At 38.5% G+C, this 15,371-nt stretch overlaps 1 protein-coding gene across 1 annotated transcript in view; it reads left to right on the top strand.

Annotated features, from left to right (window-relative positions):
- Positions 1 to 10,525, top strand: part of LOC146713496 (high affinity immunoglobulin gamma Fc receptor I-like) — a 30,233-nt gene extending 19,708 nt beyond the window's left edge. The window contains exons 3-4 of the mRNA XM_085438335.1: positions 9,756 to 10,001; positions 10,392 to 10,525. Coding sequence (XP_085294461.1) covers positions 9,756 to 10,001; positions 10,392 to 10,525 — 380 coding nt within the window. The remainder of the gene's footprint in view (positions 1 to 9,755; positions 10,002 to 10,391) is intronic.
- The last annotated feature ends 4,846 nt before the right edge of the window (positions 10,526 to 15,371 follow it).

Raw genomic sequence — 15,371 nt, 5'->3', positions numbered from 1 at the left:
TGTGATAGCAACAACCTGGAGGTCCACTCAGCTAGAGGGGACCTCAGGAAGGGCCAATTCCCACACCTGGCATGCTCCAATCATGAGCTGAAGGGTCCCAACTCGCCCGGGGACCAGCAGGGGGCAGCCCAGGGACAGGTGGGCAACACCGGCGGAGAGGACGGAAGCTTCTTCAACATCCGCCACCCGACAGCCAACCTCCAAGCCCAGGCCTTACAGAGGCGGAGCCATGGGAGGGACGCTGTGGGAGGGGCCAGCAGTAAATCAGCAACAGGTGTGGGAGGGGACCCAGCCCATGGCCTGCCTAACTGGAGTCACAGCAGTGGCAGCCATGTTCCCCATAGTAGCCCGCTCTCTCATTTTTGGAGGCAGGAGAAGGGGGAGGGACGGGCCAGTTAATGCTTTCAAACCCAGCACGGTCTGCCTAGACTGCACTGGCAACAAAGCAGTGCATGCAAGCAGCAGCCACGTCAGCCAGCACAGCATGCTCTAGACTGCTTTCACATTAGTCAGATATGTGCCCCATTTCACCCAGGCACTGCTCGTGCCTACCATAAATGGCAAAAATACCATACACAGACATGTTTGGGACGTGCGGGCTGCCATACTTCTGCTACCAAGCAAGGGGGCGGGGCCACACGCTAACCAGGAAGTGCTAACAGGTAGCCAGCGCTAACCGCAACCTTAACTCCCCTTCCACTGTTTATTAGCTCCTGTATCACAGTGCTGACAGGTAAAAGCATATGCTTGGAACTCTGACACATTTCCCCAATGTAGCCAAGCTACGAGCGGAGCCCTGCTGGCCGCGTTAACCTGCGAGCTGCGGGCAACACGCCAGACAGGCTAACCAGCTGGAATGCTACTCGCAGGCCGGCTAACGATAGCTGCCATGAACCGTAGCATAATTCCCCACTGTTTATTTCCACAGTGTTAAGCAGGCCAACAGCGAATGTTTGGAACGCTGAAGCGGTATCCCCTCTGTGTTAACACACTTAGCAGCCGAGCAGCACAGTGCCAAGGCGACAGCGTATGCTTGAACGCTGAAGCCGTGTCCCTGCCGTGTTTCCACACTGTAGCCGAGCTACTCGCTAGCCGGCAGATGCACAGCATGGTCCGACCAGCGCATAAGCCTGCTTTGTTTTCGAGGCGATATGCCGGGGAAGGGGGACCAACCAAGGGGAAGCAAGGGCCAGCTAGGGGGAACCAAGCTAAGGGATACCAGGGGAATACCGGGGCTACCAGGGGACCTAGAAGGGAGAAATACATCGCCCACGGAGGATGCCGAAGCACGCTCCAATAGACGCACACACACAGTACTCTCAAGGTAAGCACCCTTTCGCACACACACACAACAAGTGGAGATCAACGATCACCGGTGTCACGTCTGCACAGCTGTTTTATACGTATGCTGTGGGGCGTAGCCGGGCGTGCCGGAGTGTCTTAAAGAAATATCCACACGCCACGACCAAGGGGGGTCGTACCCCGTACATATGGAATATGTAAGGGTGTGGAGAGATAGTCTCAATATGCTAGAGAACTAAGAATTAAACAACTTGAATGGCAACATGAACTGCACATAATCCTGACGACCACTTAACTTGACCAGTAGGGATGGAACACAGACAACGCAACAATGAACAAGGGAGACAGAGGACTTAAATACACACATGAGGTGATCAGGAGAAGTAGAGACACATGAGAACACAGCTGACACACATGACCCTAATGACAGGACAGGGGAGGTGAAATTAAATATAATGAACAAAGAACACCAGACTCTTTCAAAACATAATAAATAAAGGATAACATAATACAGTGAAACTCAAAACACTGAATTGCATGACCCAGGACTGTGACACTTATTCAAAATGTTGAAGTTATCTATGCCTTGATTTCCCTGTTTAGATTGTCCTCTACAATAAAGATAAGAGACATCCTTCTGCCCTCTCCACTGTGTCACTTCTTAAGTGGTCGAAATCTTATGTGGTTTAGTTTACTAACACAGTCTGCTGACTTACTCAGCTTATTTGGAAAAAATACTGATAAATTGATCATGTAAAAATGAAAAGTATGTGTAGGTTATAGATTCTTACTGACATGAATGTGAGGTTTTAAAGTAGAAAAAGTGAAGAAAGATAGTAGAAAATATAAATTGCAGTCTGCAGATTTTTCAGACTCATGGCAATCTCTCACATAGCATCATCCTGCAGTACACCTACAGTAACAAACAGAAAACCCACTCTCCGCAACAAAGAACTAAACAATCAAATGTATTGTTACGGTACATTAAAGTGACATTTTTAATGCTTATTGCCATAGGTAATAAGCATTAAATAAGCAGATGTTCTTCCTGACACTTTTCAACTATCTCTAAATGAACATTCATGTAAACATGAACTATGCTTAAATGACAGAATGTGATTAAGTTATTTACAGCCATGTTTATTGACTTGTGGCCAAAAATGAATGTCAAGTTCCAGAAGAAGTTTAAAAGTATTAACTGAGATATTTCACTTATCACGTGAAATATCTCATCATCTATTGAACAGATTACCACAAAAATTATTAAAAGATTGGAACTATTGATGGCTTTCATATCCTTCCTTAACACTTCTTTTGTGCCACCAAGACTGTGTTCATTTTTATTATGTGTTTATTCATCTCTTGAAATATATTTTTAAATATGAATTTGGTACATCGTTTATACTCTGTATAGTTTACAGACTGTAAACTATGAACAAGATTTAAGTTGATCTTGTTTTTCTGCAATGATATTACTGTAATATCAATTAAGGAATTAAAAGCTGGTTATGAACATCAAAGTAACAATGCGAGCGTGGGAAACATGAACCAGCCTGCTAATTGTGTCAAATGCAGCAACAGTCTGAAGTGGTTACTTGTTCCACCCACTGACAGTGAACTTCACTATCACTGAGGCTCGACTTGTCATAAGAGCAAATCGGTCTCAGTGGAAACTACTTTCATTAAACTTTGTTGCATTGTAAGAAGTTTTAAAAATATTTGATATTAAAACAGTTTGAGCAGTAGGAAGACACCCGTGCTCACTGCCGTAACACCTCAGTCTTCAGTTTGCAGCAAAACAACATGGATGTCAGAGCTCTCGGCATCAGACTCTGTGAGTAATTTCTCAATTTCCACATTTGAAAAATAAAATTATATGTGTAAACAAATAAGATAAATAAACAAAAATAATAGATACAAATAATAAATAATAATAGATAAAATGGGTAAATATAATATACAATAAATAAAAGCGTTAATAATCCACATAAAAAAAAAGGTTAAAGTTATAAATTCTGTCTAAATTGTGATGATTTAGTTTGTTTTACTTTAAAACAAAGTAGCCCATAGCCCAGTGGGCAAGTTATGATATGTAACAAAATGTTTTATTAGTACCTGCAAAAGTCTTTTGTCTCTTCAGTGATGACCTTTATGATTCTGCTGGTTGTTCAGGGTGAGAGAGTTGGTGAGTACTGGCTATGTTATTGCTTATATTTTCCATTTTGGAGGAGCAAACAATTCAATTGAGTTTTTCTGTATTTTATTTGGCGTTTTATTTAAAAAATACTTTTTTGTGGTAATGGCTGATATAAGTAAGTTAATCAGATGCGCAAAATATCCCAGATTTTTAAAACCTTGTGTAACCTTCAGGTATTTTATCTCCCTCTTCTCTTTTAAATTTTTTTTTGACATTCAACATTTAATCCAAACTGTTTCAAAGAGGCGAGCCTTTTCCCTTCTGAGGACGCACCATGGATCCTTGCCATTGCTTTATTGAACGGTCTGGTGCTGTTGCTTGGAATGTATTTTGGCAACAATTGCTGGTACAGAAATAAAGGTAATATTTTGTACACTAAGCGACATGAAACTTTGTGTTCATTAGTGTTGACAAAAATATAAATTGTTATTTTGATTTATTTTTTTTATGGAAATGCTTTTTTCTGTCAACAAAAGCACATCATTCAGGCTCAGCCCACAATCGGGAGTCAGATTGAATATTGTGCTTATTAATTGTTATTATATTTGGAAAAAAGAAACACAATTTTATTAACAGGAAGAGGAAAGATATTTAAACAGGCATCTTTTTCTTTCTTTTCAGTAATAATAACAGAGTAATAAATACATTTATAATGTGTAAATGTATTTATAAATAAATAAATAATTTTTAAACTACTGACAAACACTTTCTTGTGTTGTTTTTCCTACATAGTTTTTAAAATGTGTACACATTATTTATAATGAAGATTTTCTCTAATTTTAATAAAACTAATTAAAATAATTAAGCTCTTTAAAGCCTGAGAAGCTCAAAATAAAAATATCGAAAAAAACTTTTTAAAAGTCTCAGTATTGGGAAAAATACATAGATTTTCTCAAATATTATTTTTTATTTCTCAATATTGTAATGCTAGGAAAGCAATGCTAAAGCTTCACAACCTACGTAAATGAAATGTGAGATAAATATCAAGAAACTGTTTAGAGCAGCTTATATTTATGTAATTAAAATGAAACGGCAGAAAAATAATGTTCTGATGTAAGAATTACATCAGAATTCATTCATGCATCAAAATTAAACTGCAGGAATACAGTGAATAGGAAATAGTATTCATTGTCACTGATGTTACTGTGGATATCTGTCCTCTCACTCCTGCTGTATCTCTCCATTAGATGATGACTTATTGTCTACTATTGCCATTTACTACACCCTAAGCCCAAGTGAGACTGAACTTAAAGGTGAGATTAATGATTCCACATGTGCTCTATTTAATTATGATGGGTTCTAAATATTAATTTAAAGTGATATTAGGAAAAGGAAAACAACACTAAAGCTTGACTAGCAATGCTAATGAACTACAGGGTAAAAATCAAGAAACTGTTTAGAGCAGCAGAGCTGATATTTATGTAATTAAAATGAAACGGCAGAAAAAGTTTTCGGATGTAATAGTGACATTATGTTCCTTTGATTGTCAGATTTTCCAAAGATTCCAAATTAGTATTGTGGTCGTCTGTCCTCTCAATATCTCTCCGTTAGATGATGACGTGTTTTATTCTGCCATTTACCGAATTTTCCAGAGGATTAATAAAGTTTTATCTTATCTTATCTTACTACACTACACCTTACCCACGGGTGAGACTGAACTCAAAGGTAAGATTAACTTTGATATATGATTCTGTTGCATTTAGATAATATGTAATATATGATGTGTGGTTAATATTAAATACTGGCAATATTAATAAAACTGATTGTTCATGGCAAAAAAAAATCATGTTTGTTAATTAGCTGCCCTGTGAAATTGATTTTGGTGTGTAACACGAACTACAATCTCCAAATTTACTCTATCCTTTAAAGAAAATAACATTTTTTATCTGTATTTCGTGTATATCTGACAGGTCTCAAAAAGAGATGAATGAAGACAAAAATCACATCTGAGAGAAATTAACATCGATGATGTAATCCACATTTATCAGATACAGGGAGTGCAGAATTATTAGGCAAGTTGTATTTTTGAGGAATAATTTTATTATTGAACAACAACCATGTTCTCAATGAACCCAAAAAACTCATTAATATCAAAGCTGAATGTTTTTGGAAGTAGTTTTCAGTTTGTTTTTAGTTTTAGCTATTTTAGGGGGATATCTGTGTGTGCAGGTGACTATTACTGTGCATAATTATTAGGCAACTTAACAAAAAACAAATATATACCCATTTCAATTATTTATTTTTACCAGTGAAACCAATATAACATCTCCACATTCACAAATATACATTTCTGACATTCAAAAAGAAAACAAAAACAAATCAGCGACCAATATAGCCACCTTTCTTTGCAAGGACACTCAAAAGCCTGCCATCCATGGATTCTGTCAGTGTTTTGATCTGTTCACCATCAACATTGCGTGCAGCAGCAACCACAGCCTCCCAGACACTGTTCAGAGAGGTGTACTGTTTTCCCTCCTTGTAAATCTCACATTTGATGATGGACCACAGGTTCTCAATGGGGTTCAGATCAGGTGAACAAGGTGGCCATGTCATTAGTTTTTCTTCTTTTATACCCTTTCTTGCCAGCTTGTTTGATGATCACGCTTCAGAAGCTTTGCAAGTTTGAGACTGCTGCATCCCTCTGCAAGATATCTCACTATTTTTGACTTTTCTGAGCCTGTCATGTCCTTCTTTTGACCCATTTTGCCAAAGGAAAGGACGTTGCCTAATAATTATGCACACCTGATTTAGGGTGTTGATGTCACTAGACCACACCCCTTCTCATTACAGAGATGCACATCACCTAATATGCTTAATTGGTAGTAGGCTTTCGAGCCTATACAGCTTGGAGTAAGACAACATGCATGAAGAGGATGATGTGGACAAAATACTCATTTGCCTAATAATTCTGCACTGCCTGTATTGTTATTGCAAATGAACAAGCTCTACATCATCTGCTGGGTATATAACTGAACTACAAAGAACTATAAGTACCAATAAATTCACATGCTAGCAAACGCTTCTGTCTGTTATTTAGAAGTTGCATTTAAAGCACTTGTTGCTTCTGCTCTTTTTGTTTGTACATGAATGTTGTTCAAAAGAAAAAAGCTGCTGCAGCTCATTTCTTCTAAACAGCAGGTTCTCATTGTGGTCAACTGCTGATGTGAATATGTCGCATTGCTTTGTTTTCCAAAACAGATGAACCAAATTTGTGGTCAGCAGTGAAATACACCTGCAAAGTTTGCTACTGAGAATATCTGTATGTGTGGTAGTGCACAGACTGAATAACTGGTGGCTTGTTTCATGCTGACACAGAAACTGTTCAGCAGAGTCAAAGAAAACAGGCTAATTTTTTAGGTCAGACTGTGTCTCTGAGAAGAGGAATTGATTAAGATGCAGAGAGGTGCTGCTCAGCTCTTTTCTGCTTGAATATTTATAGTAAGCTTATAATTCATAGGCTAATTATCAGTATGAGGATAAAAACCTTCAGCATATTTCATGATGAATATGGATTATAATATGTTATCAATATGGATTTTAACAAGGTACTAATTCATCAAGCATATTTAATATGTTTACATGATAGCAGAAAATGTAACTATGGAAAGGATTAACAATACTCTTTTTCTTATTAAATGAACTCTTGAAATTTAGACATTATTGTGTTTCATGATAAAAACATCCCTTCTGCTTCACCATCTATGTGCCAGTATGTTACAAATAAAGATACTGTGTATGCTGAAGCCCCCAATGCCAGCCTGAGGCTGTACCTGAACCAGGTGAGTTAAAGACTGAACTTTCTCTGCCATCAGTTACCGTTGGCACTACACTGGACTGACAAGTAAAACCTCCAGGAGCTGTTTTCAAAATGAGCTTGTTTTAAAGAAATGTAAACAGTTATAGCTGTACTGATGCACCAGCATTGGTTGAATAGTATAAATATGGACACATATGAACATGTATTACTTAACACAAGTGTTGAGTAATACAATACTAATGCAGTTTCAATGCAGTTTCTTTAGCGCCTCTGTTGATGTGGATCTGTGGAAAAGCACTCATTATTATGTAATGAAGGAAAAAACCTTTCCTCTGCTGCAATCTAGTGGTTACTGTTGGTATTACAACGTGCTGCAGCCTTATTAAACTCTAAAACTCCCGTGCCTGTGGGCATGTGGCAAAATTTCAGTTATATGTGGTTTCATTGTCCTGTTTAAATTGTCCTCTTGAGTAAAGATAAGAGAGATTGTTCTGCCCAATCAATCTGATCACATCTAGCTATAAATCTTAAGTGTTTTGTTTACTGACAGAGTCCTCTGACTGATTCTGCTTCTTTGCAGGAAGAGAAAAACAAAACAAAACAAAAACCAAATCTCCAAACATTTTTTTTACATCCATTCGATTCCATTCCATTCCATGCATTAGTTTCTGTAATTTCTGCAGCCAGTTACACAGAGGCTCAGAGAGGCCACGCATCAGATCCTGATTGTCACAATTATGTTACCATCATGCTTCTTACATCATGTGTCTTTTTGCTTACCAGTTCACTGATTCATTTTTTGTTGTTGTTTGCTATATTTCTAGAAGCAGATGCATCATGGTCTGTGACTCTATGCTGTGTTTGTGGATAAATATGCGACCTGTGACTTTCTGTTTTCACATTCAATAATTGAAATTAAAAAGTCAAACAGATATAATTATATAAAGATAATAAAGATTTTCATATAGAATTGTTTAATTTTAATTTCAATAACTGGCTGATATATTAGCCAAATGCACTCAGTGTCAAATTGTGTTTATTTCTGTCAGTCTTGTATTGCTAGTTGATATACTGCAGGGGGCAGCCCGAACACAGGCAATATTATTGCACGTAAAAACTATGTTCAATATATTCTGATCAGAAAAACACATTTAAATCCACCTTTGTCTTTTATACATATTAAATAATCTCTGCAGAAACATTCAGAGACACCACGCCTCAGAGCACAGCTGTCACATTCACCTCATCTTACACACTGTTTTCATAGTTGTGGCTCTGCTGCTGTTCCTCACTGACAGCTGGTCTAGCTCAGACTTTCTAACTTGTGTTCACCTATGTGCAAATGTAACTGTCATGAAACAGAAAACTGTTCATGCAATGATGAGAAATAGATCAATGAAACCAGTTATCACACTCATCATACTTCATGTAGCTGATGAACAATTCACTGATTCATTCATTTTGCTGGTAATAGTGACAGTCTGAAGAAATGAACTGGTTAATCTGCTGTTTCTACAAATACCCTTTTTCACTCCTTATTTTCACTTTGAAGATAACTCATCAACATCTGCTCTGCTCTCACTGCCGATCACACTGTGGTCTGTGAAAGTCAAAGGAAAATCAACCTGATGTAATGTGACTCCGAACCTAAAACCATCTGTCAGTCCCAGCACACACCTCTACTGGCAGATTTCTGGCACTTTGTCTCTTAGGTTAGCCTCCCAAATGGGCCTTATTGTATTTCACACACATACACACAGTGGGGCTTTAATCAATGGAAATTTGATATGTATTTTGTTATTTTACTATGTGTAGTTTGATTTTTTTTTCTTTTATTCAAAAATAAAACTGAAATTAATTTCTTCTTTTCTTAATCTCAGCTGCAGCTTCGCTTTGTTGTTCCAAACAGATCACAGCTCTTTAAGTATGAGCCGAGAACTTTTTACTATGACGGGGGTCTCTCATTATATTGTTGTACATACATTAAAAGAGAATATAAAATCATGCAGCTACATTAATGACAAAACAGCAACAGGATCGCCCTGAAACATCACTGTATGTTTTAATTTAGTAAGCAATGATTTTTCATAATCAAACACACATTTTAATTAAACAACACATTGATTTTCAACTGGTTTTCTGATCCTGGAGACTGCTGCTGTTCCTGTGATAAAGGGAGAAGATGTAACTCTGAGCTGCAGAAACGAGACATCAGTAAGTGGCCTGCATTTGTATAGCGCTTTTCTAGTCCCTAAGGACCCCAAAGCGCTTCACACTACATTCAGTCATTCACACATTCACACACTGGCGATACCAAGCTACATTGTAGCCACAGCCACCCTGGGGCGCACTAACAGAGACAAGGCTGCCGGACACTGGCGCCACCGGGCCCTCTGACCACCTTTGTGACTGGTATGTTTGCACAAAGACAAGAATATTTTGTGATTAATTGTCCATGAATTTAATAGCTAACATATCTCATCCATGACTAATTATCAGCTGGTTCTGTGGTCCTGGAGAGTCCTGCTGTTACTGTGATAGAGGGAGAAGCTGTGACTCTTCGCTGCAGAAACAAAATAGTTTCCTCCAACTTCACCTTTCATTTTTACAAAGGTGGAGTTCATGTTAAGAGCAGCTCCACAGGAAACATGACTATCCAAAGAGTTTCCAAGTTGGATGAAGGACTTTACAAGTGCAGCATCTCAGGAGGTGCAGAATCTATAGCGAGCTGGCTAAGTGTCAAAGGTGAGAAACAGCGATGGTTAATGTCCACACGACACAGCAATTGCCTCAACACAATAAAACTTCTGGATTTTTAGATGCTGTCAGACAACCTCATGGTGAAACAATAATGGTGTTATTGTCACATGTCAAAGTTAATTTACCTACACTGAATTGTTTTCAGTTACACAATTTTTTTTCACCACGAGTGAAAAGGTTGGTTTAAAGTTTGATGATGTCAAACTTTAATTTGTAATCACTCATTTTTATTCATGTAACAAAACTAAAGTAACTTCCTTTAATTAAAAAATAACAATAACTGTCTGCAAAATGTATGCAGACAGTAAACATTCAATACACTGAAAATCCACTTTGTCTCACTGTCTTCTATCATCTCTGCATCCCATCACACAGAGTCCCAGAGAGACCACGGTTGTCATATTAACCTCGTCTTACGAACTGTCTTCACTATCATGATGGTGGTGGCTCTGCTGCTGCTTTTGGTGGGACTTCATCACTTTGGGAAAATCAGAGCTACAGCTAACTAATGGTTGCCCAGCTATAAATGATTCAGCTACTGATGACAAATAGAACAATGAAAGCTAAATGGCTGATATCCTATCATGCTTCATGTAGGTACTCAATGAATTGTTTTGCAAGCTTTTTAAGCTTCTAAAAGCACATGCATCATGTGATGTGACTGTTTTAAGAAATTAAAATATATTTTAAATAAAAATGTTATGATATAAAAAAGTCATCTGTGTAAGTACAATTTAAAAAAAAACCCCATCATAATTCTGAAAAACATCTGCAAAGTCATCGCAATATTTCTACTTGTCTATAAAAGAACTTTGTAGTGTGTTTGTTGTGACCTATGATTTTCTATGTACTGAAATGCATCTCACTGCATTTTAAATGCTTCAATTAATAAATACAGAAAACAAATATTTTATGTACTTTACTAATTGCTTACAGAATACAAGACTCATATCAAAAACCTACATGTTATACACTGGTGTTTACAGGGAACACCAGTGTATAAAACTCCAAGCTGTTTATAGAACCTTAATTTGTTGCATTTCAGTGATTTATCTTGTGTTATATTGCCATGCATCAGTATGTGTGATCAAAAGTCCAAAACCTGCAGTGATTAAGTATGAATTCTTGCTGAAAGACAAAAGTCCACACTGCTTCCTTGTTTCTTTCATTGTAATGCTGCTTCATCATTGATCTGAAGCCAGATTTTCTTTGTCGGAAAGCTGTACAGTGACTGGCTAACATGCTGTAGCAGAGGCAGCGTGGTGTCTTCAGGGAGCTGAGAATTGATTCAGTTTACGACTTGTGAACAGCAATTTATGAAGCAACTGAACTGCAAGTCAGACTGTTTGGGCTCTTACCGGGGAGAAGAGGTGTTCAGCCAGCACACAGCGAAAAACAGGCCGGTAACAAATGTGAATGTGAGTGTGTGTAGGGCCCATGAGTGACATGAGGTGATAACTTGAGTTTGAGTTGTTTAAGATTAGATTAGATTAGATTAGATGAGATGAAACTTTATTAATCCCTTGGGTGGGTTCCTCTGGCAAATTCAGTTTCCACAGCACCGACAGAAGTTACATGTTACACATACAATAAGGGGAATGAGAGTAAGGATATAAGCATAAATACACCATATATACACACATATATTAATACAGAATATACAACATGGATAAATAGGATTGCACATTTGAGTGACTATGTTGCACAATGATTATTGCACAGTCAAATATAAGAAAAAAACAAACATTGCAAATATTGGACAGTGTAAAAAAAGCACTACAGATTAGTTGTTCCCGCCCTCCCATGTCCCCCTGTTCCTCCTCCCCCTTCCCTGCAGTGAGGAGTTAAACAGTCTGATGGCGTGTGGGACAAAGGAGTTTTTAAGTCTGTTGGTTTTTGACTTTGGGAGAAGCAAGCTGTCGTTGAATAGGTTCGTCTGACTGTTTACGACCGTGTGCAGAGGATGCCCAGTATTGTTCATAATGTCCAGCAGTTTCTTTAGTGTCCTTTTCTCTGCCACTGTCACCAGAGTGTCCAGCTTCATGCCGACCACAGAGCCAGCCTTCCTGATCAGTTTCTCCAGCCTGGATGAGTCCTTCTTTGCTGTGCTGCTCCCCCAGCACACCACACCATAGAAAAGGACTCGTGCAACCACCGACGGGTAAAACATCCTCAGGAGCTTCCTGCAGATGTTGAAAGACCTCAGCCTCCTGAGGAAGTACAGTCGGCTTTGGGCTTTATTACACAGGTGCTGCGTGTTGCATGACCAGTCCAGTTTGTTGTCCACCCACAGCCCGAGGTACTTGTATGTGTTGACCACATCCACCTCCTCTCCCTCTATCTGAACTGGCAGTGGACCTTCTCTGGACCTCCCGAAGTCCAGAACCAGTTCCTTAGTCTTTGAGGTGTTGAGTTGCAGGTGGTTTGTGTGACTCCATGTGACAAAAGGGAATCATTTTATTTACAAATTATATTTAATTTGTTTAAGGAACTGGAATATCATTTGAGGTAAAAACGGCACGTGTTGTACATTTTTCCTGCCTTTATGTTCAGTAAACGTTCCGTTTTGTGTTACAGAGTTGCCTGGGGTCGTTTCTTTTACTACTGGTTAAGTCTAACCTGCAGGCAAGGGGTTTACTGTTAGTTTCCCTGATTCCTGTCTATACCAGAACCATTTGTGGTATCTTGGTTACAACGAACCTCATACCCCAACTAGGGGGTACAAACTGAGGTAAGTGGGTTTAGATTCAGTATAACGGTTGGGGTGCTACAATAACATACAATGTTCACTTCAGCTTCAAGGAACAAATTTCATTAGATGGCAATTCTTTATGCCACAGTTATGGTAGTTATATAAACACTTATCAGCCACTTCTTCACACATTCTCAGCTGCTTATTAATGCAAATATCTAATCAACCAATAACACAGCAGCAACAAAATGCATTTAGGTGAAGGTACATGGTCAGGTCAGAGTATCAGAATTGGCACGACAAGTGATTTAAGTGACTCTGAATGTAGAAGGTTTACTAGGATTGGAGGGGTTTTTTTCTGACCTTTTGAGAAACTGCTGATTTACTGGGATTTTAGTCGCACAAAGTTACAGAATACAGAAATGAACATTTGAACACCATGGCCTACTTGAATATTGTGATGATGTCTCTCAGGCTCATATCAGCTCACACTAGTTTCTTTAATATGACAATTAACTGTATTGAATTGGTCTCCATAGACACCAGATATAAATTAAAAATAAAACCTTTGGGATTTGGTGGTAGAGGAATTTTACATCTCAGATAATAATGGTAAATGGCCTGTATTTATATAGCGCTTTACTAGTCCCTAAGGACCCCAAAGTGCTTTACATATCCAGTCATCCACCCATTCACGCACACATTCACACACTGGTGATGGCAAGCTACATTGTAGCCACAGCCACCCTGGGGCGCACTGACAGAGGCGAGGCTGCTGGACACTGGCGCCACCGGGCCCTCTGACCACCACCAGTAGGCAACGGGTGAAGTGTCTTGCCCAAGGACACAACAACCGAGACCGTCCAAGCCGGGGCTCGAACCGGCAACCTTCCAATTACAAGGCGAACTCCCAACTCTTGAGCCACGATCGCCCCATGATAATAATAATAATAATTAAAAAACTATTGCTCAGAGGAAACGTCACATGTCTGCTCATCTGCTCTTGTATCAGAATTGAAAAGCTTGATCGCTGATGTTATAAAGATGTCATAAAGTGGAGTTGTTCAGGATTGCTTCTTAAATCTTTAGTGTGCGTCTTTCCACCACCTTCCCCAGTGGGTTCAGTCTGGCTCCAATTACAAAGCCAGCTTTCTAGTTTGTCCAGTGTCCTTGCATCCTTTTGTTTTGGAAGGGATTAGGGCTAACGAGACAAGGGGAACAAAGCTAGAAACACTGACACAAGACATAACCCTTCAAAATAAAACAGGAAACAATTCACAAAGATGCGGACTAGGAAACACTGACTTTACACAGAGGGAACACAGGCAGAAAAGACTAAGCACCGGACTAAACCTAAACTAAACATGGGGGCATAAGAACAAAACATAAGAGCTAAACCCCAAACCAGAATAAACTGAAAGATAGGATTATAATAATAAACAACAAAGCATAACAAAAGCATCAGAATACAAACCATAATACAAAGGAATATAAGAAACTGAAAATGCTGGGTCAAAATGACCCCGAACCGTGACACAGCATCAATCAGTTGTAAGAACACCACAAGGAAAATTGGTCACTCCCTTCCACCCTCAACTGCCTATGCAACGTAAAGCTTCCATACACTGTGGCTTACACTACACACTAAAGTAAACGCATATATGACACCTAATAAAGAAACCACAACGTGTTTATAGTTATGTTTGTTATGTGATAGTGTGTTTTTCACGGTGGGTTAATTTCTTTGTGACTCTGCATAGTCAAACTGTATTACTGCCACAGACTCTGGTTTTCTGAGGAGATTGCAGAGATGTTAAGGAGGAAACGTGTCCATTAACTTCTTAACATAATTTAGGCATGGAGGGGCATCGTTTTGTGATGTCATTTCAATGATATTAGATTATTTTTTCATGTTTAACTTTTTAAAGTTTAAAATTTAAAGTTTTTTTAAAGTTTTAAAGGTTTTTTTTAAACTTTTTAAACTTTTTAAATCTCCATATTGTTGTACATCTGGCAAAGTTGGGCTTGTCTTTCAATAGAGCTTTGACAGGTGAGCCATTGTGTCTCTAAGACCCCAATACATTTATTTCCACATTTTATCTTATTATCTTAAGGATTAAGATATTAATTTTTTTACTTCCATTTTTTACCATTCCCAACATGCAACATCTGTGTCTCTTTAAGCTTGTTTACAATTAAATAAATGTTTGAAACTGTAGTCACAATATATTAAAGTGATGGTTAACAAATCTGCATGCATAGATAACTATTTATCTGTTGCAATATTAACTGTCTTCTAACTGAAAATAGCTTCAATGACTTTGACGATTCCCTTAGTGCCCTGAGTACTTCTAGAGGAGGTTTAAATTTACATTTGTGACATATCTCAGCACCGTACACCAAACTGAGCACAGGGAACATGAACCAGTCTACAAGCTGCATCAAACACAGCATTAGTCTGAACTGGTTGTTGTTCCGCCCACTGACAGTGAACTGAAACAGTGAGGCTTGACTTGACACAAAAGACACTCAGCTTATTTGGAATCAGTTTTTGTAAAACTAGATAATTGCACTAATCCCTAAAACATTATAATTAATATTAAAATACTTTTAGTAGGACAAACACACCCCTGCTCAGTACTGTTACGCTTCAGCAAGACAAC

Source organism: Copadichromis virginalis, linkage group LG3 (assembly GCF_057382275.1).
Source record: "Copadichromis virginalis isolate Kocher_CV1m ecotype Utaka linkage group LG3, C_Virginalis_male_GT1.1, whole genome shotgun sequence".
Classification (NCBI taxonomy): Eukaryota; Metazoa; Chordata; class Actinopteri; order Cichliformes; family Cichlidae; genus Copadichromis; species Copadichromis virginalis.
The sequence above is the reverse complement of the archived record's forward strand: the minus strand, read 5'-3'. Positions and strand labels throughout refer to the sequence as shown.